The following is a 24,553-nucleotide window of genomic DNA, read 5'->3' as shown; positions in this document are numbered from 1 at the left end:
GGGTTACATGTTGGGTTTTTGGAGCTCTTGAATGGGTTTGTTAAGCCAAAAAAGGTCATTCTCATGTGATGAATTCCACAGATGTCACTAGAATGGTTAATAAAATAGTTTCACTTTGTGAAAAAAAAAAAAAAAAAAAAAAAAAAAAAAAACTATATATAATATTTAGAAAGTTTGTAAGAATAATGCTCCTGTGAATCCAATAGAGAGAGAGCTTCAAGAGTTATGATTGCTTATTGCAAGAATAAAAAGGCACCACTCCCGTCGCTCTTTCCGCAACCTCACAAAACTTAACACACAGACAAAAAAGTAAAGTGTTAAAGAAACCATGAGAGGATTGCTTCTAAAATTCCCTTTTTATTCATCAGTCTTTATTCCCTAACTACATCCACATCTCATTTCATTTTACATGACTTTCTAGTTTCTTCATCAACACATGCAGTACATTAATCACATAATGGGTATTTACGATTGTTCATCTATGTTCCAACCATCACCATCATCACCAATCCCTCTAGTCATTCATCAAAACCATCACCACACCACCTTCAACCATCTTCTTCCATGCCCAACTGGAGATAACCACCAGTTTAACCTTCCTGCACCTCCGTATTCTGCTCCGGCATCACTCCTCCCTTCCCATGATGGTTTGTTTAAGAGGGTGGTTGATGGCTTGCAGTTTGCATATGAGGGTGGCAGTACTACTACATCGTCGTCCACTGACCACCACCAATGGTTCCATGCGGTTCACCATGGATCCGACCCATCTATGGTCGAAACTGAAACAAGTAAGACGACTGCTCAAGAGATGGTGGATGCCAAAGCCGTAGCAGCCTCGAAAAGCCACAGCGAAGCAGAAAGAAGGCGTCGAGAACGAATCAATACTCATCTTACTAAGCTCCGTAGCATACTTCCCAACACTACTAAAGTAAGTCTTGATTGGTTTTGTTTCTAGGAAATTGAATTTTAATAATCCAAACTATGATTCATTTGGTCGACAATAATCCATACAATGAACGTGACGAATGACGCTCATAACTTTTACTTCCGTTGCCAAAGGCGAACAAGTCTAATGGAAAAGTAATTTCGCCTACCCCTAATTGTTCCCTAATAAACAGTTGACTGATATTTACTCTGATCAGAATGTTGTAATTTTATTCTGTCATTAGTCACGTTGGCGGTATAGATTATAATAGGCCAATATGTCCTGGTTTGGATTATAATTAAAATTGATTTTTCATTGTGCTTATTAGTTAAAGCTCAGTATAATAATCAATTGCTTTAGACAGATAAGGCTTCATTACTTGCTGAAGTGGTACAGCACGTGAAAGAGCTCAAGCACCAAACCTCCATCATCGCTAAACAAAGTACAATCCCAAGTGAGATAGATGAGCTGACCATAGAAAACACATCGGATGAAGATGGTCGGATCGTGATCAGAGCATCATTATGTTGCGATGATCGGTCAGACCTCTTAAAAGACCTGATCAAAACATTAAAATTGCTACGATTGAGAACCCTAAAAGCCGAGATCACAACACTTGGACGACGAGTCAAGAACGTTTTGTTTGTAACAGGTGAAGATCACCATTCGATAAGCGCCATCGAAGAAACACTTAAGTCGCTAATTGGTCAGAAAACAGACGATGGGGATGGATCTTCTTTGGTGAGTATTAAGAGGCGAAGAACAAATAACATTGACATCTTTGAGCATCGTAGGTATCCTTAATCGAATGCATATATAGAATAAATGTAGCGAGTATTTATGAGCTTATAGTACGTTCAACAATCTCATGCATGCCGGTTGTTTTGCATGAATCTTTTGAAATTAAGTCATTGTTTGTTTCCTTTGCATCTGTGGTCTTTTGCATTCAACTTATATCAAATTTGAATACCAATACTTATGAAATAATCTTATGTGTAACTTATATCAAATTTTATTTAATAAATAAAATTACCTTCCCTTGTATTATCTTTATACTTATCAAACAATGATACCTTTAAATGCAAACATCATCCTTGATACCATATTGTGGGTGATGTTATATTATCTCCATATAAACCTGAAAGGGCTATGCACGATTTCCTTAATCTGTCAATAAATTGGAAAACATACGTCATGATTTTATATAGATGATGTCAATATAAAGTTAAATACTTAAATCCATTCATCTCACGAGTGGTGGTGTGGTTCTCACCATATTATGGAATAATATATCAACAGTAACTAAAAACATATATAATAGTGGGGGACCAAAGTAGCCATGCGTATGACCACCCCACTACTTAGGCTCCCAAAGAACTTAAAACCTAAATGGAAATTGAAAATATATGTATATACTAATTTGTTGCATTCGCATTTGTAACTCAGTTATTCATGGTTGTGCTGTAACTTTAGTATTCATGGTTGTATCTACTTAGTTTTCATTTTTCTTAATTTCTTTTTTATTTTTAACTTTTTGTTTTACTTTTAGCTTTACAATGTTTTACATTTTACAAATCCTAACGCTTTATCAGTTTTAAATTTTGTTCCTATACTTTTTACCTTTTATTTTTTGTTTTACAATTTAGTTCAAATTTTGAGTGTTAACACGCCGTAACGTGCATGCGTTGTTTAACTTTTTTACATTTATTTTTTTTTCCGGTTTAACATTCATGTCACAGCTTGCGAGTCTACATCGACTTAGTATTATTTTCACGTGTGTGGTTTAAGGTTTTTACGAATACTTTTCTATTCTTTCAGATTCATTTTTTCGTTATTTATTTCTTTTTTATAAATTTTATTTTCTGATGTTGATGGTCGCTAGCTGTGTTGTGGCTTTGGTGCTACTTGGCGCGGTTTTAAGCCCACCCATTGCAATGCCGGGGTTGGGGTTAATACTAGGTTAAATAAATTTGATTAAGTGGTTATACTTATTGTCATATTAATAAGTCTTAAATTTATATTGTTATATATATATATATATATATATATATATATATATATATATATATATATAGTCTTAGGATCCTGTAAAAAGGACATTTTTCGTGAGAAGTGTGAGAAGACATAAAAATTCATATGTAAACATCATATTTTGGATTTGGGCATAATGTTTTGGGTTGTTTTGGAAAGAAAAACACTAAACATAATAATTTAAGACACAATGCAATAAATTATAGGCTTAAAACTTAAAACACCATGCCAAGAACGTTAAGTAGTGTGTTTTAACTGTTAAGCAGTGTGTTTTAAATTTCACGCCCATAATACGTTGCATTGTGTTTTAAATTGTTATGTTTGGTGTTTTTCTTGCCAAAACATCATCCCTAAGTTCAAAACATGATGCCTACATATCAATTTCTATGTCTTCTTACACTTCTCACGAAAAAGGTCATTTTTACAAGAACCTCACCCTATATATATATATATATATATATATATATATATATATATATATATATAGAAAACGGCTACAAGTGTGAAAACGGTGAGAACGATTTTGGTGTTGACATGCAGCGTTGATGCTAACTTACACAAAGGCTAATATTGTCAAAAAAATCATGCACATGCCACACTCACATGGCAACCATGCACATGAAAGTCACATGCATATTCAACCATCTTTTTTTAACTCTCGTAACTTTTCTTTACATGATTATTTTTTTTTAAATTACACCATAAAATCGAGTGTTTTATTATCTTTCCAATGAGTATACTATTACTATACTTTTGAAATTAAAAAAAAATGAAATGAACTGGGTGTTCAAATAAAAACATCATAAAACATCCAGTTTAGAAAAACGCCATTATAAATACCTAGTTGAAAACGCCGTAAAACACACAGTTCAGAAATATATCATGAAAAACTCAGTTGAAAACGCTATAAAAACATCTAGTTTAGAAAAACGCCTCAAAAAACCTAGTTGAATCCACCATAAAAACACCACGTTACACCATAAAAACCAGGTGAAAATGCCATAAAAACACAAAGTTGAAAACGCCATAAAAACTTAGTTTATTTTATTCGAAAAGCATATTAATATTATGCTCGTTTGGAAAGATAAAAAATGCTAGATTTTATTTATTTATTTATTTTTTTTTTTTGAAAATAATCATGTATAAAAAAATTGTGGGCGTTTTAAATACGATGGGGGAAATGACATGTGATTATCATGTACATATTTGTTTGAATCTTCCCAATTTACCCTTCCTAGTAGTTGTAAGGTTCTCAATATTTACATAAACGCCACCGATCAATCTCAGCCACAAATCACAAAGATATTGTGGATGTAAATTTATATTGTTATATATATATATATATATACAGAGAGAGAGAGCTAGAAATTTACTACAGAGTCCAAAATTTCTAAAAAGTGTAAAAAGTCATAAATACTATAATTTTAACCATAAAACACACACAAAAAAAAGAATGGAGATAACTAAAACACCATAATTATGGGTTTTGTTTTGTGTTTTGAATGATAAGGCATTGATTATCGAATGACTAAGATTAGTATTTTCATGTTGATTATCATATTGTGTTTTACATTCATAGTTCTATAATAGTGTATTGCAAATTTTTATGGAATTTTAGGGTTTGAATATGGTGTTTTAGTAATCTTTACCATGTTATTTGTGGGTATTTGGTGTGTTTTATGCTGAAATTGTAGTGTTTTATAACTTTGTACACTTTTTAGGAGTTTTACACTTTGTAGTCGAACCTCACCCTATACATACATACATACATACATACATACATACATACATACATACATACATACATACATACATACATACATACATACATACATACATACATACATACATACATACATACATACATACATACATACATACATACATACATACATACATATATATATATATATATATATATATATATATATATATATATATATATATATATATATATATATATATATATATATATATATAGTGGAGTGTTCAAATGAGAAGAATTTTTTTGTAAGAAGAAAAAAGAAGAAGTTTCAACCAATAAGAATACTTCATTTTTACTTCATTTAATATTTGCATTTAATTTTAATATAAGGGTATATTGGTAAACTTACATAAATCATTAATTTGTATTATTCCCCTTTAATAACTAGCTAAATTAAATTTGTAACTCCTTTTAAAAATATATATACTTTTTCCAAATTAAAAAAACAACTTAATTTAAAGTGTAGAATAAATTACTAGTTGTGTAGGATAAATTACGAGTTGTGTAGGATATATTTCGAGGTGTGTAAGATAAATTTCGACTGTGTAGGATAAAATTCTATAATGTGTAGGGTATATGTAGGAAAATTTTGATATGTGTAGGTTTTGTAGATTATATGTAGGATAATTAATGATTAGTTGACTAATTAATTAAAGATAGAAAATTTAATGATATGAGTTATAAATGAAATAGCAATTTACTAATATGCCCTTTCTTCTTTTTTCTTCTCACATTAAATTTCTTCTCAAATGAACCTTCCCCTATATATATATATATATATGGCGTTTTAGTGGTCTTCACTCTGTTATTTGTGGGTTTTGAGTGTGTTTTATGGCTGAAATTGCGGTGTTTTATAACTTTGTAGGAAAAATGGACTTTGTAGCCGAACCCCACCCTATATATATATAAGGTTCATGCGAGAACCACCTTTATTGCGAAAACCACGAGAACCAATGTGAACACAACCTAAAATAGCTAAAAAAAACCTAACCCCACCCCCCCCAAGCTAAATGCTAAAAACTAAAACCCCCCAAAAAATCTAAAATAAACCTAAACCCCCCCCCCAAACCTAAACCCCCCTCCCCCACCCAAAAACTAAAACCCAAAAAACGTAAAAAAATCAAAAAAACACACAAATTTTTTTTAATATTTTTTAAGTTAAAATCGCTACTTTTAGTATAAAAAAAATTAAATTTAAAAAAAAAATTGGCTACTAAAAGTAGTGATTTTTTTATAAAAAAATGTTAAAAAAATTGTGTGTTTTTTAGCAATTTTTAGGTATTTTTGGTTGTGTTCACATTGGTTCTCGTGGTTCTCGCAATAAAGGGTGGTTCCTAATGGATCCTTGTCCTATATATATATATATATATATATATATATATATATATATATATATATATATAGGGTGAGGTTCTAGGGTGAACACTAGTGTATTTGCGAACTGAGTGAACAAATCCTGGCCATTGATCTACACATGTGTATGGCCAAGATCTCATCATCAAATCGTAAAATACACTAGTGTATTTCAACATCAGATCCTGGCCATTAATCTACACACGTGTATGGCCAGGATTAGTTCACTCAGTTCGCAAGCTACACTAGTGTTCACTCTTGAACCTAATACATTACGGCTTAACGTACATCACGTACGACAACGTGCGTGATTTTGTTCTATAACATGCGTGATTAATGTTTTCAATATGCATGATTATTATTTTTAACATGCGTGATTTTGAATTTTTGAGTTATAACGTGCGTGATTTTAAAATGAACATGCGTAATTATCTGTCATACGTGATGTACGTTAAGTCGTAATGTACGTTAACCTTCCTCTATATATAGGATCAAGATCATTTCAGAACCAAAAAAATTTACAGAACCTGCAGAACTCTTTACAGCCACTCATTTTATTTCATGCTATTTTTTCATTATTTTATTTATGCGGGGCATTAAAGTAAATTTACACCTAGAAAATTATCACATTTTTAATTTAACCTGGTTTATCTCAATTTCAAAAGATTTCTTTTGAATGAATTCCACTATTTTCTCACATTCAAATCTAAACAAAATGAAATATATATATTCAATCACATGAATTATCCAATTTTTACACATCCTCAATTATCTTATGATTTATATATCCCGGTTTATCAGTGTTTAAGTTTGAATCAGTTCATTTTTTTCTCACATTTAAAAACACTTTCAGATCTACAAAATCCACGTTAAAACAACCGAAACCTACAGGATCCAATTTTTCTTTGTATTATCAATTTGAGTGTATTATATTTAACATTAATGGTAATACATTAAATGTTTCCATGTTGTTGATTTTTTTTAGAGTTGATCGGATTTTTTCATTGATGATCAATGGCTATATAATTAAAAGGATTTTATGAGTTCTTGATATAAAGCAAGTCTTGTAAAAAACTTCATGATCATGATATTTTTTTAGACTTGATATGGTTTGTATTCATTATTTACTTTCAAATGGACAGATAGTTTAAAATTTTGATTTTGAAGATTTGCATAAATGTAACTAAAGGGTTGGCTTAAAGAAATTGATAACCAGTTTGAATATATGTGTAAATATTATACTTATACGTATGTGTATGTGAAACATTTACATAAATGTAATTTGACATTCAGCTTGAAGAAATTGGTGATGAATATGAGTATTTACATATATGTAACGATTATACTTACATACATGTATGTTAAACAAATACATAAAATGATGATCAGCATAGATATTTATATATGTGTAAATATTATAGTTATATATATACATATATGTAAATTAACATTCACTTTGAAGAAATTGGTGATGGCAGGGCCGGCCCATGGGCCAGTGTACTCAAGCTAGGGCTTTAGGCCACAAAATTTGTAGGGCCTCCAATAAATTTTTTTATTATACAGCCTATTTATAAATTGGGCCTTTAAACAAATCAGTAATGTATTGGTATTGGGCCTCATGTATAGCTAACAACTAACAACAAAAGAAGCGTGAATTGTGAATTGATGTAATCAATTAGAATGTGCTGGAAACCTGTAAACTTGGAAAGGTCGCACGCCGCACGGACGCCCAATCACAGGCAAGAATCAAGATGTAATCCCGGCGGGACTTTTGGGAAAAGAAGTCTGATGGACTTCGAATGATGATGCTAGATTGTAGCGACGGTTAACACTCCACAGGCATGATTTAATCCATGAATAACGTCTTTCTTATTCATGTTTCTTAGTTCTTCAGTTTACAAAATATATATATATATATATATATATATATATTCATTAATCCTATATTTGTTCTTCTAAATTGAATCAAGTGATATAGTTGATTTTGCAAAATTGTTTTTATTCTGAGTTCTTCTGACAATCAAATTCGGGATATAAAATACAGGCGATTGAGGGAGCCGTTGTTCGGTTGTTGGATGTTGTTTTGGACATTCGAGTCTGCCAATTTCAAAGTTGCAGAGATTGGATTCCTGTTGGTTTCTACCAATTCCAATTTCTAAGGTACTCTTATAATACTTGCCCTAATTTGATTTCTGTTGATTTTGAGATTACTGTTGATTTATTTGATAATTGAATTCTTAGATTAGATTTTGTGTGAATTGTTGACAGTTGTTAGGTTTTTAAATCTATAATGTCTAATAGATATAGAAAGCATGAATCGGGTCATTCTAAGAGAAAAAAGAAACAAAAATTAGAAGCTCAGATGGAATCATTAAAAGGATCTTTATTAAAATATGTAACAACCGTGAAAGATAACAATAGTGATGAACCATTAAAAACGGACGACCTTAGTAGCGATAATCCTTTAAATGTTGATGAACATAATAGCGATGAACCTTTAAATGTGGATGAGCATAATAGTGATGAACCTTTGAATGTTGATGAAAATAATAGTGATGAACCTTTAAATGCTAATGAAAATAATAGTGATGAACATTTGAATGCTAATGAAAATAATAGTGATGAACTTTTGAATGAAGACGAAACTATAAATTTAGATGATCCAACTGAATGGACTGTTATTAATACTAATTTAAGAGATTTGCTTGTAGAAAAGGGACCGGTAAAGATTTATGATTATGATTTTCCAAAAGATGAATATTCTAGAAACTTTAGCTCTTCTTTTTATATGCAAAAAATGGCAAATGGGGAAAAATACGAAAGAAAATGGTTGCTTTACTCAATAAAGTTAGATAGGGTATTTTGTTTTTGTTGCAAATTATTTGATGTGAATTCTTGTAAAAGTAAATTAGCAAAAGGAGGTAGTAAGGATTGGAGAAATATGAATGATAAACTAAAAAAGCATGAATCAAGTAAAGAACATATTATGAATATGAGCAAATGGTTTGAGTTAGAATCAAGATTAGCGAAAAATAATACAATTGATAAAGAAACTCAAATTCTTATAAATAAAGATAAGGAACATTGGAAAGATGTACTTAAAAGAATTATTGGCGTTGTAAAAACTTTTAGCATGAACAATATACCATTTCGTGGAGATAACGAAAAACTTTATGAAAAAAACAATGGTAATTTTTTAGCTATTGTTCAAATGATTGCAGAATTTGATCTTGTAATGAAAGAACATGTTAGACGAATAAAGAACAAAGAAATCTACAATCATTATCTTGGTCATAATATGCAAAACGAACTAATTAGTTTATTAGCATGTGAAGTTAAAAATAAAATTGTTAACAAAGTTAAGGAAGCTAAATACTTTTCAGTTATACTTGATTGCACACCCGATACTAGTCATAAAGAACAAATGTCAATTATTTTACGATGCTTAGATATCTCATCAACACCGATTGAAGTAAAAGAATATTTTTTTGAATTTATAATAGTAGATGATACAACGGGTAAAGGTCTATTTGATGCTATGGTTGAAGAAATTAGTAACATAGGACTTGACATAAATAATATTAGAGGACAAGGCTATGACAATGGTTCAAATATGAAAGGAAAGCATCAAGGTGTTCAAAAAAGATTGTTAGATATTAATCCTAGAGCCTTTTATACACCATGTGGTTGTCATAGTTTAAATTTAGTTCTTTGTGATATGGCTAATTCATGTACAAAAGCTCGTGAGTTTTTTGGAATTATACAACGTACTTATACAATTTTTGCTTCATCGACCAAAAGGTGGAAAATACTACAAGATTGTTTACCAAAATTAACTCTAAAACCTTTATCACAAACACGTTGGGAAAGTAGGGTAGAAAGTGTTAAGGCAATTAGATATCAAGCACCACAAATAAAAAAGGCACTTGTGAAATTATATAGTGATGATGATGCAAAAGTTCTAAGTGAGGCTAAATTCTTGGCAGATTTTGAATTTAATAAGTTTGAATTTTTATTAGGAATAGTTATTTGGTATGAAATTTTGTGTGCTATTAATCGTGTTAGCAAGAGCTTACAAGAAAAAGATATGTGTATTGATAGTGCTATAAAAAAATTAGATGGCCTTTTGTGTTATTTTGAAAATTATAGAGAAAATGGATTCGAAAATGCTATTATTGATGCAAAAGAAATCGCTTTAGAGATGGATGTAGAACCTATGTTTCGTGAAAAACGTATAATCCATAGAAATAGACGATTTGATGAAAATGTTGCTAATGAAACTACTAAAACTCCTATTGAATTATTTAAAACCGATTACTTTTTATATATAGTAGATCAAGCTATTTCTTCAATCAAAACTAGATTTGATCAATTTAAAATGTTTGAAAGTATTTTTGGTTTTCTATTTAGTATAAAAAAGTTGAAATTATTGGATGATAATACTTTAAAACAACATTGTATTAATCTTGAAAATTCTTTAAAACATGATACTAGTATAGATATTGATGGTTTAGATTTATTTGAAGAACTAAAAGTTCTAAGACATATCATACATTTAGAATGTGACACTCCTATTAATATACTAAACTATATTAATAGTTTTAACTCTTTTTCAAATGCTTATATTGCTTATAGGATTATGTTAACTATTCCCGTGACTGTTGCTTCCGCCGAAAGAAGCTTTTCTAAATTAAAATTGTTAAAAAATTATTTAAGATCTACAATGTCACAAGAAAGATTAAATGGATTAGCTACTTTGTCAATTGAAAACGATTTGTTAGAAGACACTGATTATGAAAATTTTATTAAAAAGTTTGCATCTGTTAAAGCTAGAAAAGTAAACTTAATCTAAACATATCTTTACACATACATAAATATATAAGAATACAAAAAAAAAAGAAAATTTTTAACTCCGCCAAGTATAAACTTTTTAGTTTATTTTGTCGGTCCCAAGCCCGGATAAAGGAGGAGGGTTTTTATAAAATAGTCTGTTATCAAGGCACTAGGTTTGTGAATGGGTACAACGGTATGTTTTTCATTCTTAACTGTACAAGCAGGTTTTTTTTTTTTTTAAGGCCTCAATTTTGTACTTCGCTTAAGGCCACCAAAATGGTTGAGCCGGCCCTGGGTGATGGATACCAATATTTACATATATATAACTGTTATACCTTCATGTATGCTAACCATTTTACATAAATTGATGATCGGTTCGAATATTTACATATATGTAAATGTTATATTTACATATATGTTAACATTAAGATATATAAATAAAGTATTAGTTTGATGAATATATATAAATAAAATATTATTTTTTTAATCAAAACAATAAAAAGCCTAAATAAATGATGGCATGGAGTAATATTTGAAAAATAATCATTAGGATGTTGGAGAAAAAAGTGGAACAAATTCTAGTTATTTCCATTTTAAATTAGTGTATGTTTACATTTATACCCTTATCCCATTTAAATATAACTATTTTATTGTCCTTTTAATTACAAATATACCATCCCTTGTCCCATTTAAATATAACTATAAATGGTTCTTAAGAGTTTTGTATATAAAGCAAGTTCTCCGCATAACCCAACACTATATATATATATGTGTGTGTATCAGATTCGAATCAAGGGAAAACTCCTACGAGTTGTGAGAATTTAGATAACTCGGCCTATCCGTGCGAGTTTTGCTCCCATTTTTTTCACACCCCTAGACTAAAATGTTATAAAAACAGTTGTAAAAAAAATCGAAATGGTGTTTTCGGTCCTTTACAACTATTGTAAAAAGCTGATTAGCATTTACGACTACTGTAAATAAAAAACAAGGATTTTTTTTGGAAAAGTTGGTTCTTTTAGGATTTTTGGTAAAAAAGAATTAAAGAAACCTTTCGTAAGTCTGGGTTCTCTAAGTTTTCACAACTTGTATGAGTTTTCATTTTACCCTATCCATATATATATATATATATATATATATACATATACACACACACTACTAGAAAACTGGGCAATTGTCACCAAAATTTGTCACAAAAAAAAATCGTAGCAAATTTAGCCCCCAATTTCCCACTATAATGAGAAATAAGCGTATTTGTTGTTGCATGGTGGCTAAGCGGTCAAAAACTTTGTGACCGTTTATTATTGGTTGCAAATTCGTGAGAAGAAAATAATAATTTATAAAATATTATCTGAAAATAAAAAATTGTAGTTGAATTGTCACGGTGTTAGCGACCGATGAAATTTGAGCGGGTTTATTTTTATCTTGGCGCCTCTCCACTTATTTGGGTTTTAATTCAATTGTACTTCAAGACCCATATTCACTTCTCATTCGCCCCTATACACCATTCCAGGTTTGAATCGAAGAACACAATGATCTACACAAGGTATGATTCTTGTTCTCATGACTTTTTAATCCTATGCATTTTGTTTTCTAATAATTAGTTTCAATTGTCGTCCACTCCAACAAGCTAATTTCAATTAAGATCATAGAACCCTAATTAGTTGCAATTGCCTTTTTCCCGTGATGGAATTCCTTTCTTTTATATCAACCGATGTGGATTTGATCATCCACAAGTCTATAGTAAGACAAAATATTATGCTTTTCTTCCTAAATTAGTTTGCCCTAATTCTTTTATTCAACTGATTACTGATACAATTTCAATCTTTATGGATTCAGAATCTCATCTTTAGGTTCCTCCAGAGTGTAAGTGTCTTCATGACCTTTATTTATTTATTTTGTTCGATTACTTAACGGTTTTTTTACGATACAGAAAGCTCGCATACAGATATGGCTGTTTGAGCAGGAGGATTTGAGAATTGAAGGTCTCATTTTTGTAAGTTTAATTAGAGTTGTTTTTCTTGTTATTGATTTCAACTGTCTAGTCTTTAGGGCTTTCTATATGTGCATTAAACCCTAAAGTAAAGAAGAAGTACACTTTGATTATTAAGATTATGAATTTAGAGTGTTAAAAGGGTTTCTTTCTTTGAGATTTATTATGTAAACTTGAGACATTTGAATGTGTTTTGCCTTATACCAGATATTAGGATTAGAATAAAATGTCTACAGAGTTGCAACTACTTTTAAAATGAACTACTGGACATAGTTATTAACGGTGCTAGGCGCGCTCAAGGCGCATAAGCCTCGCCGGGCCTTGAGGCAAAGCGCAAAAAAAAAGCGAGGGCCACAACGAAATAAAAAAGTGGGAATTTGATTTTTGGTACATAAGTCTTTGTAATTAAGTGCGAATTTGATTATCAAAGCACCTTTGCCTGTAACACCCGTCTAAATTACTTGAATATAATAATAATTTCAAAACGTTTTAGATAAAAATTGCCAAGTTAACATGAATTTCATACATATAGTTCATTAGTGGCAAAAACCTTAGTCGAATAACGTCTAAATTCAAACATCCAAAAGTTGTTTAGCTATTTGTTTACAACCCATAACCATATTCTAATAAAGTTTAAAACACTGCGGAAGCTTGTAATTAGTGTTCGGTTCTTCAAAAGCTAGCTCGATCATCTTCCGGTTAGTTCCAACATCACCTAAGGTTAAAAACACCACAAATGTTAGTTTTGATAAAGCTACTATGGGTATAAACAAGTTCTAAAGGTCAAACAATCAAGAAAATAAAATTTCCTGGATCAGGGGGCGTCGCGTGACGCCAAGGGCCTTGGCGTCGCGTGACGCCAAGGGCCTTGGCGTCACGCCAAGCCCTGTTTTTCACAGCCTGTTTGTTCAGCTGATGCTGTAAATTCCCAGCTCCAAATTTAACTAGTCCCAACTTAAAATTTCCAAAACTTATGATCCGTAAGTCCGTTTTAGGCGATTCTTTTTCCTACGCGTTCGTAGTTAAATTACCAACGCTTTTATCATGATCGTTGTGTCAAAGATAAAGTGTACGGGCTGGAAGTCTATAAATGCCTAACGTATTTATTTGACCCATATAGTTTTGCACTAATTCAACCATTTACAAATTTTATAACCGCAAGGCATATTTACCCAACATCCGGGGCTTATGATCATCGGCGTTTCATTACCAAATCTATGGTTACACGCTCTTGTGATCCGTCATCGTCGAATGCTATTCAAAACACACTTTTATTACTTACTAAACAATTATTCGACCCGTTTGGCTCATTTATGGAATCCTCCATTTCTAATGACTACCAAACGCTTTCTAATCAAATTTTAACTTATTCAATCAAGTTGTGAACATTGTCACTTCAACTAATACAAATCCTTATTCTAAAACACAATTATAAATTATTTAAATATCAAATTTACATAATGTAACAAAACAAGTTACATACCTTCATAATTTGTCGACTTTGCTTTCTAACCTTAAATTACCCATTTCCGGGCTTATCGACCTTAGCATATCCCTTCTAATTCATGGTTTCTGCTTTTATAACTCAATTTAACGAGTGATGTTCGAGTCACTCCAAACACTACTATTTTGACCATTATTTTTAGCCCCTTTCTTTATCTAGTGAATTACATCACTTTACTTACATCCCATTATGACTAATTAAGCAATATTTTCAATAAACATGTCTAACCAACTACTTACTTTGACCCGTTTGGTTTGTCGAGTGAATTCCATCACTTCTTAGACTTACCAAAGGATTTCAATTTCACTATTTCGACATCATACCTATTTCAACTATTTCTTTTGACCCGTTTGGTTTGTCAAGTGAATTCCATCACTTCCTAGACTCACCAAGCGCAACTATTAATCAACATTAAACATATTTACGACTAGACTTATCTACATAAATGTAACGAGACGACAAGTCACGTACCTTTAAAGCACACTTTTCAAACGCGTATCTCCTCCGGCTTGTCCGCTCGACGATCCGGATTCCTTGCCTAAAGAGTTCGATTCACAATCAATTTAGAACTCTTTTCATAATCATTAGTGCATGGTTCGCTATAATAATCAAATATGCGTTTCCATCCGATTTTTAACATATTAATCCTCACTTAGGCATTTTAACGAACACCTAGCGGGTCTAATTTTTATCTAACTAGAATCAGGTTCACAACTTGTTATTTTCGCCTATTTATTCACACATTTCGGTTCCATCATGTCAAGCATGCATACTAACATTGAAATCATCATATAGATACCAAGTAATACTACTTGTGACAGTTATAATTCTAGTATTCATTCTATTTTGCAAAACCCACTTAACCTATGAATGGGTTATCATAAATTTCATAATTTTTGACATGATTCTTGTAATTATCAACTAGTATTCATTCTTAAACTTGTTTTCATTACAAGTTTCATCTATACATCACATAACCAAGCTAAATTTTGAATTTTCACAATTTGTCTAGAACTTGAGATGAATCAAAAACACTAAAATTTGCATACCTTATGACCCCTTCAACGAGGTGATCACAAATTCATGCTTGGAAATCGATTTAGACTAGATTGGAGCCCTCAATTTGGTGAAAATTGCAAGATTATGGTTTGTAGGTGAGTTGGTCGCCCCCTGTGTTTCTAGATCGATCCAGACACACAATTGTGTGTTTGGATTTTGATTTTTTTGTTATATTAAAACTAGTTTGATTTCTATCAACTTTGGTCCCTTAACTATTAGTCCTTTATTATTTAGGGGCTTTTAACTAAGCTTCTTTGTCTCTACTAGATTCATGACTAACTAGGTTATTTATTCCTAGTTAGTTTACCTTTTGTTTATTTTAAACATTATAATTTAATACATAAAGGTTTTTTATATTTTTGGGGTGTTACAAGTCTACCCCCCTTAAAGAGGTTTCGTCCCCGGAACCTTCTCTACGTAGTTCATTGGTTAGACCAACGAGCCTAGTTTCATTTTCATGACATTCCTTCTTCTCGGTAAAGGGTTATCATTCGTATTGACATGGGTGTCTTTTATGTATAAGTCCTCATGGACCTTAGCTTTTGCCTTATATTTCTTATTTTTATCGTCTATTTGTCCCAATTGACAATCAACCACTCAATAGTATGAGTTCGTCAACATATTCACTCCATACTTACCCCATATTGACCAGTGTTTTGTGTAAATCACAACAATATTTTGACTTCGGATGGTCTTATCGGCTAGACTGATTAGTCACCGTTTTACCTCATACCTCGTTATTCTGGTATACTATATTGCCGTCATCGGCCCTTTGCGAGCTTATAATTTTATATCGAGTAACTCATATTACAACGTGGTTGTATTCTATATCACCTTTTATAACCATGATCGCATCGCATCACGTCATGTTTAAGTTTTCATAAACCTTTCATCAACAAAATCTTTCTTTCTAATGTATCGTCTTACACCTATCGGTGTAAAGATCTATATCCTTTACTATTAACTATTTTCTAATTTGTCTCGTAATATTCATAATCGTTAAACGTTGTTTCTTACTAAAACTAAATTTTCGTTTAACGTTTTCCTCTTTAACTTATGTCAATTACTCATATCCATGAATTAACGACGAGAATTTATTCTTTTCCGCTATTATATTACGCGGGGGATCGTAACAAGTTCTCATGCTAAATCCCAAAGTGACCCGTAGGTTCCTTCACTTTGCCTCGTAGGCTATTTTATTAGAACTTCACCTTTTTAAGGTGAGACCCTATAGTTTGTTTCTTTGTATTTGTGACCCGAGGGTCATTTTGGCCCCGTAGACCTTTATATTGTTTATAACCCGGAGGTTATGGTGATCCCGTAGATCATCTTCTACTTGTTTCTTTATTTAATTGTGTGTATATATATATATACATATGGCGTCAAGGCATCCCCCCTTTTTATGTTTAGAATAATTTATTTTCACTTCTGAAATTCATCTGACCTTGACCATAGCCTAAGGCTACACTCATTTTCTTTCGGATTATATTTCCGACTCTATGACTTCTTACGTCATTTTCGCGTCGGTTTATCCTACTCATGCCCCTACTTCCTTTCAACCCGTTACCCGGGTTCTTTATCATAATGTTTTTAACACTTCTGTTTCACTGGTTTGCATTTTCCTTTCTACAATCTTTTACGACCTATCACGTAGATTCACTAATATTTCGCACTTTCACTATTCGGTTTGCGCTCACTTGAAATATCAAGTACTATACTTTATTTAAGCCCGTCCAATATTGGAATAGTTGAACACAACTATCGAAATTTCTGTTTTGCAGAATTTCATCGTCTTTTAGTCATAACTCTTAATCTGAGTCTTTTAACTTTTAATCTGCATCACCATCTCTTTTATCAATGTCCCGAGGGTTCATTTCTTAGGCCTTGTTTGTTAAAACCATTGCTATCATTATATAACTCTTGGGGTTTACCCGTTTTCGTTCTAACACTTCTAATATGTTTATTTTACTAATCTTTTATTCAACTACACTTATCAATGTGATTATCATTCTTCCTCATACGGGTTTGAGTAATAATATGTTACTTGGATGGTTACCCATACCCAAGTTTCTAAATTTGCATTTGACGATACTTTCTTATTCGTAGTGGCGAATAATATGTATCGTTTATTTGGTTTTCCTTGAGGGTATTTTCTGCCCAAGTTTTAATTTCTCATTCTTAGCCTCAATCCATTGTCTAATTGTTGCCCAATGTTATCTTAATGAAATTTCAATACGTGTACCCGCAATACTCACCCCAATGGGCTTTTTCTCAACTCGCTAACCTTCTTTCTTTGCCGTCATTAAGGTGACTTATAGCTTCCGGGTTAAACGGCTTCTATAGCCTTTCCGATTTTCCGTAGATTCTTTCGTGCATCTCCTCAGTCATGAGGGATACTGTATTGTTGCCAACTATGGTTGACATCATTCCATTATAACAATAATGGAAATCCATTCATTTCATTTTTTATTATTCCATGACGTTGTATGGAAGTTTTTTCTCACATCGTTTATCAATATAACGATGTTCCTATATGTTTTATTTAGTTTAACCAAGTGTATAACCTTGTCCTTGCCATTCACTACTATTACAATTTCCGGTTTCGGGTGTAATTACACTCCTTCCCAACACAACATTTATTCACTTCGTTAAGTTCCCGGGTTTGAGTGTACATGCACTCCTTCCCGTTGAAATATTTACCGAGATTACTTTTACCTCGGTTTCACATACTCGCCATTATTTATTTTCTTATCTACATATATATATACATTTATATATGTATTTCTTTTACATAATTTTCCCAATTCATTACTCATATATGCCCTTATGCAACTATCATTCGCACTTGCATCGGATAAAGTTTGTGTTAAATTAAATTTACAAGAAACATACCTGAAATGACATCAGGTTCAACTTTAGCCTCTGTGGCTGTTATAAAAAAACGACCTTGTCCTTGACTTCTGGGCATCAGACATTGTGTCGGTTGCGTCTTTGGTTCCAAGCCTTTCTGGACATTTAGACTTCTTATGTCTTGGCTTACCACATGTGCCCTTGTGAATTTTTCCACAAAATTTGCACTGATGTAACACACTTTTTGTAACTCCTTTCTTGGGAGCTTTATTAGACTTGGATTTCTTTACGGAACTTGGATTCATATCCAACACCCTCCTTTCTTCTATTTCTTGTAATATGATGTCTTTCAATTCAGCCATAATATCGTCCACCACCGGCACGATTGTGGTTTGTAATCTATCAATATAACGTGATAGACTATTTTCTAGAGCTTTTCCGACTGCCTCGGAAATCTTAGCTTTCATTTGTTCAGTCAATTGAGATGTCGAATCATCTCCGGTTATTGCAGACATTTCTTTAACTGAAACATCCATAATGGTTAATCAATACTTATTTAATTCATTTCCATCTTATTATACGGAAATTTATATCACACTCACTTAATCATAAGTAATGTGTTATTCTTTTTCGGTATGGTCAAGTACATATCTTGCCTTACCTTTCTTACTTAGTGTATTTCCCAGGTTCGAGCGTATTTATACACTCCTCCCATACACTTTTCACATATTTCGTATCGTTTACATCAATTATTAAACATCTCTTTTATAACATAACTTTGTTTGCTTTGGTTTAGCCAAGTTCGTAACTTGCTTTGACCGTTCTCATTTAGTGCACCTTTCGGGTTTGAGTGTATTAACGCACTCTTTCCGTCCACATTAATTTCCATCTCTTTTACTTACATAGGATAACATCTATTTGAAATAAATAATTAATCCTTACCGGACGATCGATCAAGCTTGAACCGAACACTTTGTTGACAACCTTGAGCTCTGATTACCAACTTGTAACGCCCGTCTAAATTACTTGAATATAATAATAATAATTTCAAAACGTTTTAGATAAAAATTGCCAAGTTAACATGAATTTCATACATATAGTTCATTAGTGGCAAAAACCTTAGTCGAATAACGTCTAAATTCAAACATCCAAAAGTTGTTTAACTATTTGTTTACAACCCATAACCATATTCTAATAAAGTTTAAAACACTGCGCAAGCTTGTAATTAGTGTTCGGTTCTTCAAAAGCTAGCTCGATCATCTTCCGGTTAGTTCCAACATCACCTAAGGTTAAAACCACCACAAATGTTAGTTTTGATAAAGCTACTATGGGTATAAACAAGTTCTAAAGGTCAAACAATCAAGAAAATAAAATTTTCCCGGATCAGGGGGCGTCGCGTGATGCCAAGGGCCTTGGCCTCACGCCAAGCCCTGTTTTTCACAGCCTGTTTGTTCAGCTGATGCTGTAAATTCCCAGCTCCAATTTTAACTAGTCCCAACTTAAAATTTCCATAACTTATGACCCGTAAGTCCGTTTTAGGCGATTCTTTTTCCTACGCGTCCGTAGTTAAATTACCAACGCTTTTATCATGATCGTTGTGTCAAAGATAAAGTGTACGGGCTGGAAGTCTATAGATGCCTAACGTATTTATTTGACCCGTATAGTTTTGCACTAATTCAACCATTTACAAATTTTATAACCGCAAGGCATATTTACCCAACATCCGGGGCTTATGATCATCGGCGTTTCACTACCAAATCTATGGTTACACGCTCTTGTGATCCGTCATCGTCGAATGCTATTCAAAACACACTTTTATTACTTACTAAACAATTATTCGACCCGTTTGGCTCATTTATGGAATCCTCCATTTCTAATGACTACCAAACGCTTTCTAATCAAATTTTAACTTATTCAATCAAGTAGTGAACATTGTCACTTCAACTAATACAAATCCTTATTCTAAAACACAATTATAAATTATTTAAATATCAAATTTACATAATGTAACAAAACAAGTTACATACCTTCATAATTTGTCGACTTTGCTTTCTAACCTTAAATTACCCATTTCCGGGCTTATCGACCTTAGCATATCCCTTCTAATTCATGGTTTCTGCTTTTATAACTCAATTTAACGAGTGACGTTCGAGTCACTCCAAACACTACTATTTTGACCATTATTTTTAGCCCCTTTCTTTATCTAGTGAATTACATCACTTTACTTACATCCCATTATGACTAATTAAGCAATATTTTCAATAAACATGTCTAACCAACTACTTACTTTGACCCGTTTGGTTTGTCGAGTGAATTCCATCACTTCTTAGACTTACCAAAGGATTTCAATTTCACTATTTCGACATCATACCTATATCAACTATTTCGTTTGACCCGTTTGGTTTGTCAAGTGAATTCCGTCACTTCCTAGACTCACCAAGCGCAACTATTTTTGCTATAATCAACATTAAACATATTTACGACTAGACTTATCTACATAAATGTAACGAGACGACAAGTCACGTACCTTTAAAGCACACCTTTCAAACGCGTATCTCCTCCGGCTTTTCCGCTCGACGATCCGGATTCCTTGCCTAAAGAGTTCGATTCACAATCAATTTAGAACTCTTTTCATAATCATTAGTGCATGGTTCGCTATAATAATCAAATATGCGTTTCCATCCGATTTTTAACATATTAATCCTCACTTAGGCATTTTAACGAACACCTAGCGGGTCTAATTTTTATCTAACTAGAATCAAGTTCACAACTTGTTATTTTCGCCTATTTATTCACACATTTCGGTTCCATCATGTCAAGCATGCATACTAACATTGAAATCATCATATAGATACCAAGTGTTAAACACGTCGACACGTTTAGAACACGTTAAAATTCGTGTCTAAACAAGTTTTTGTCAACCTGTTAGTTACGATTTGACTTTTCTGAATAGTATTCATTCTATTTTGCAAAACCCACTTAACCTATGAATGGGTTATCATAAATTTCATAATTTTTGACATGATTCCTGCAATTATCAACTAGTATTCATTCTTAAACTTGTTTTCATTACAAGTTTCATCTATACATCACATAACCAAGCTAAATTTTGAATTTTCACAATTTGTCTAGAACTTGAGATGAATCAAAAACACTAAAATTTGCATACCTTATGACCCCTTCAACGAGGTGATCACGAATTCATGCTTGGAAATCGATTTAGACTAGATTGGAGCCCTCAATTTGGTGAAAATTGCACGATTAGGGTTTGTAGGTGAGTTGGTCGCCCCCTATGTTTCTAGATCGATCCAGACACACAATTGTGTGTTTGGATTTTGATTTTTTTGTTTTATTAAAACTAGTTTGATTTCTATCAACTTTGGTCCCTTAACTATTAGTCCTTTATTATTTAGGGGCTTTTAACTAAGCTTCTTTGTCTCTACTAGATTCATGACTAACTAGGTTATTTATTCCTAGTTAGTTTACCTTTTGTTTATTTTAAACATTATAATTTAATACATAAAGTTTTTTATATTTTTGGGGTGTTACATTGCCGCCTTTAACTACATAAGTCTTTGTAATTAAGTGGGAATTTGATTTTTGGTGTATCTCTGTATCTTTTGATACAAAAAGATGGTAAATAGTATAGCAACTGTAAAATTGAGATTGTAATGCATTCTTTTATCTGAATATAGCAAACCAAACATCAGTTTTGGCAGTGATAAACTGTGACTTTTTTTTATTTTCGTCTAGTTACGTGAGTTTTTTGGTGGAAAAAGTAAACGGCGCATCAATTTCGTCAAATGAAGATATTTTTGGTGCGAAATTGTTAGAGGATTTAGGTTCAAAATTCAGCATTGGAACTATCGTGATATACTTTTCTTAATTCATAGTTCTGCTAAAATAATTGTGTTCTACTGTTGATTCGGGTATGAAATAGGAATGAATTTTGAGCGTAATTTTGATGTACCAAATGAATTTTGATTCGGGTACGGTTCCGTACCGGTACGGTACCGAACCGGTACCAAATGAAGTTCATCATCGTCAAAATAGATAATATTGGTGGTATGAGATGCCGGATGTTACAAAATCAGTTTAATTTGTGAGTTTCTTGCTGAATGTTATTGGTAAATCAATTTAGTTATTGACCATTTCAACATCTTTACTCTGTTTGTGATTTGCTAGTGGGTTATTTATTTTATTTTTTTGGGATTTTTATTGAAATAACAGTTAATCCGCAATGACAAGTGAAGTAGAATCACTGACCCAATTGAGAAAAATCTTAATTTATCATTTATCTTGTTGATTTATAGTTATAATCTTGTGAATATTGCAGGTTTTTATGACAAAGCCAGTGGAAGAAGCAGGGGTTTCGGCTTTGTAACCATGTCAACCGTTGAAGAAGTTGAGGCGGGTATACGACAGTTCAATGGTTATGTAAGTAAACAAGACCCAAAATCACTTTTTCATTAATCGTGACACCATATAAATTAACGTCATTGATTGGAATTGCATGAACTTGGCGGAAGGCATTTGAGGGTGAACTCCGGGCCACCACCAAGCAAAGGAGACTCTTTCTCTAGAGGGCAAAGAGACGGTGGTCGTGGCGGCTACAACAGTGTTGGAGGTGGGGGAGGGAGAAGTTATGACAGCACAAATAAGGTTTATGTAGATTTTTTTATTCATTTATATTTTTAGCCTATCATGCCCAAATCCATCTTGACAATAACCCATCATAACCCATTTCTTAATAAACCCATCTTAACCCAAACCCATCCTAACACATACCCATCCTAACCCATTACCCAAACCTGCCCAACCCACCCATTTTGCCACCCCTAGTAGTTAATGTGGCAGGAAAAATAAAGATCCTGTTGAAGACCCTTCTGTCAGTCTTCTAAAGACTAAAGGTACTTAAATCGATTAATCTTTAGTTTTATGTAAATAGTTTTATCGAGGATAGAACTTTTAATGCTGTGAGGTGGCAGTTTTGACCCGTTCCAATACAAATGGGCCGGCTCAGAGTTGAGATCATTTTTTATTACTAATGGGTCTGTCATAGTATAAAGGAAGACGGTTCGAAGTCGCCCATTGTGTGACTTTATGCATAACACAATCTGAAACTTTATGATGATGTGAAAACTGTCTTTTTGTTGAAACAAGATAACCTTTGTCTATCTTATTTGACACACCGATAATAAAAATTTTTGTAGCTAAGGTTTCAAATCTCTACTAACATGGTTGAAGCTTTTCGATACTAATTTTATTCAATTGTATGTTACTTTTGATTAAAGGTGGGAGTTCATACTGATGGGCATGCTATATCAACTAATTTGGTGATAAAGAAGAATATATCAGTTTCAAGAAAGTTGGCAGGCATTTGGGAACCAGAACCAAGAAGCAACCTTATTTCCAAGTTATTTGTGACTTATGAAGCAGATTTACAGATTCAGTTCGAATTCTTAGGTTTGAACATACCATCTACTAAAATGGCTTCAAATCGTTGCATTCAGTTTGCTGAAGCTGCCAAAGTATCTCATCTCTACATAACATTAACAATGGTAGGTATTGAATTACAGGTATTCATCTTCTGTGTGTTAGAAGATTATATTTTTTGTATTCTTTAGTGAAGTATAAGCATGCTACTGTTGCTATAAATTTTTATGCACCCGGTAAAATAGTTTTGGGCTTTATGTTTTGTAGATTGAAAAGTTGAATTTAGTTATCAAGCAGCTCGTTAAGGAAAAAGATGAAGAAAAAGAAAGGTTCAATGGAATTATTGCGGGGTTGTTGGCTGAAAAAGAAAAAGATAAGGTGGATAAAAATGTTATACTTAATAGGATGTCACAAATTGAAGCTATGTTAACAACTACAGTTCGAAGATAGGCTATAAACACTTGGTTTTGAATGTTTAGATGTTTATCTTATTAGGAGAATTTATTTTATGTTTTAGTTGGTAATTTTTATATGCTTTTGAAAACGAGATGTTTTATATAATTTTGGGATTTTATTAGCCTTTTTATATTATTTGTAGTTTTATTGATATGTAATTTTTTATGAAAATAGCAGCGAGAAAAAAAAATTGAATTAAAAACCAATCTTCCAGTAATCAGTGTGTAAAAAATGGTGGCTAAATGGTGGCGCAACTCGGTCGCAAATTGTGTAAAAAATGGTGGCTATTGTGTAAAAAGTGGTGGCTCGGTGGCTAAATAGTATCAAAACTCGCAAATTGTGTAAAAAATG

The 24,553-nt window shown here is 32.3% G+C and overlaps 3 protein-coding genes and 2 long non-coding RNA genes across 6 annotated transcripts; 4 read left to right on the top strand and 1 right to left on the bottom strand.

Annotated features, from left to right (window-relative positions):
* The first annotated feature begins 259 nt into the window (after positions 1 to 259).
* On the top strand, positions 260 to 1,969 carry LOC110896543 (transcription factor bHLH30). The gene is made up of 2 exons (XM_022143829.2): positions 260 to 928; positions 1,286 to 1,969. Exons 1-2 carry the CDS (start codon positions 437 to 439, stop codon positions 1,727 to 1,729), a joined length of 936 nt encoding a protein of 311 aa, XP_021999521.1. The 5' UTR covers positions 260 to 436; the 3' UTR covers positions 1,730 to 1,969.
* Positions 1,970 to 7,709: 5,740 nt separating this feature from the next.
* Positions 7,710 to 10,977, top strand: LOC118484845 (zinc finger MYM-type protein 1-like). Its single transcript, XM_035980878.1, has 2 exons — positions 7,710 to 7,913; positions 8,119 to 10,977. Exon 2 carries the CDS (start codon positions 8,365 to 8,367, stop codon positions 10,924 to 10,926), a length of 2,562 nt encoding a protein of 853 aa, XP_035836771.1. The 5' UTR covers positions 7,710 to 7,913; positions 8,119 to 8,364; the 3' UTR covers positions 10,927 to 10,977.
* On the top strand, positions 8,119 to 13,051 carry LOC110894522. Its single transcript, XR_002566387.2, has 4 exons — positions 8,119 to 8,234; positions 12,418 to 12,450; positions 12,744 to 12,770; positions 12,838 to 13,051. It is a non-coding gene; the product is annotated as an uncharacterized LOC110894522 (long non-coding RNA).
* Positions 13,052 to 13,371: 320 nt separating this feature from the next.
* LOC110894523 lies at positions 13,372 to 21,617 on the bottom strand. 2 transcript variants are annotated; one of them, XR_004874678.1, is made up of 5 exons: positions 21,480 to 21,617; positions 20,838 to 20,904; positions 18,353 to 18,833; positions 14,873 to 14,939; positions 13,372 to 13,612 (listed from the first exon to the last, which is right to left on the bottom strand). It is a non-coding gene; the product is annotated as an uncharacterized LOC110894523 (long non-coding RNA). The 2 variants fall into 2 exon arrangements; XR_002566389.2 differs by lacking the exons at positions 13,372 to 13,612; positions 14,873 to 14,939; positions 18,353 to 18,833 and adding an exon at positions 19,353 to 19,593.
* Positions 21,618 to 22,550: 933 nt separating this feature from the next.
* On the top strand, positions 22,551 to 23,937 carry LOC118485027 (RNA-binding protein CP29B, chloroplastic-like). Its single transcript, XM_035981239.1, has 4 exons — positions 22,551 to 22,557; positions 22,647 to 22,745; positions 22,824 to 22,972; positions 23,605 to 23,937. Exons 1-4 carry the CDS (start codon positions 22,551 to 22,553, stop codon positions 23,935 to 23,937), a joined length of 588 nt encoding a protein of 195 aa, XP_035837132.1.
* Positions 23,938 to 24,553: the final 616 nt, after the last annotated feature.

The sequence above is a fragment of the Helianthus annuus genome, chromosome 12 (assembly GCF_002127325.2).
Source record: "Helianthus annuus cultivar XRQ/B chromosome 12, HanXRQr2.0-SUNRISE, whole genome shotgun sequence".
Lineage (NCBI taxonomy): Eukaryota > Viridiplantae > Streptophyta > Magnoliopsida > Asterales > Asteraceae > Helianthus > Helianthus annuus.
Note: the sequence above shows the minus strand (reverse complement) of the source record. Positions and strands in the feature narration are given on the sequence as shown.

Bases quoted from the DNA above. Each gene is read 5' to 3' on its own strand.
- LOC110896543 (XM_022143829.2), top strand. From the start codon at position 437: ATGCAGTACATTAATCACATAATGGGTATTTACGATTGTTCATCTATG. The intron at 929-1,285 runs GTAAGTCTTGAT...CAATTGCTTTAG, and splicing joins TACTTCCCAACACTACTAAA to ACAGATAAGGCTTCATTACT.
- LOC118484845 (XM_035980878.1), top strand. From the start codon at position 8,365: ATGTCTAATAGATATAGAAAGCATGAATCGGGTCATTCTAAGAGAAAA.
- LOC118485027 (XM_035981239.1), top strand. The intron at 22,746-22,823 runs ATGTAAGTAAAC...GATTGGAATTGC, and splicing joins TATACGACAGTTCAATGGTT to ATGAACTTGGCGGAAGGCAT. The intron at 22,973-23,604 runs GTTTATGTAGAT...TTTTGATTAAAG, and splicing joins GTTATGACAGCACAAATAAG to GTGGGAGTTCATACTGATGG.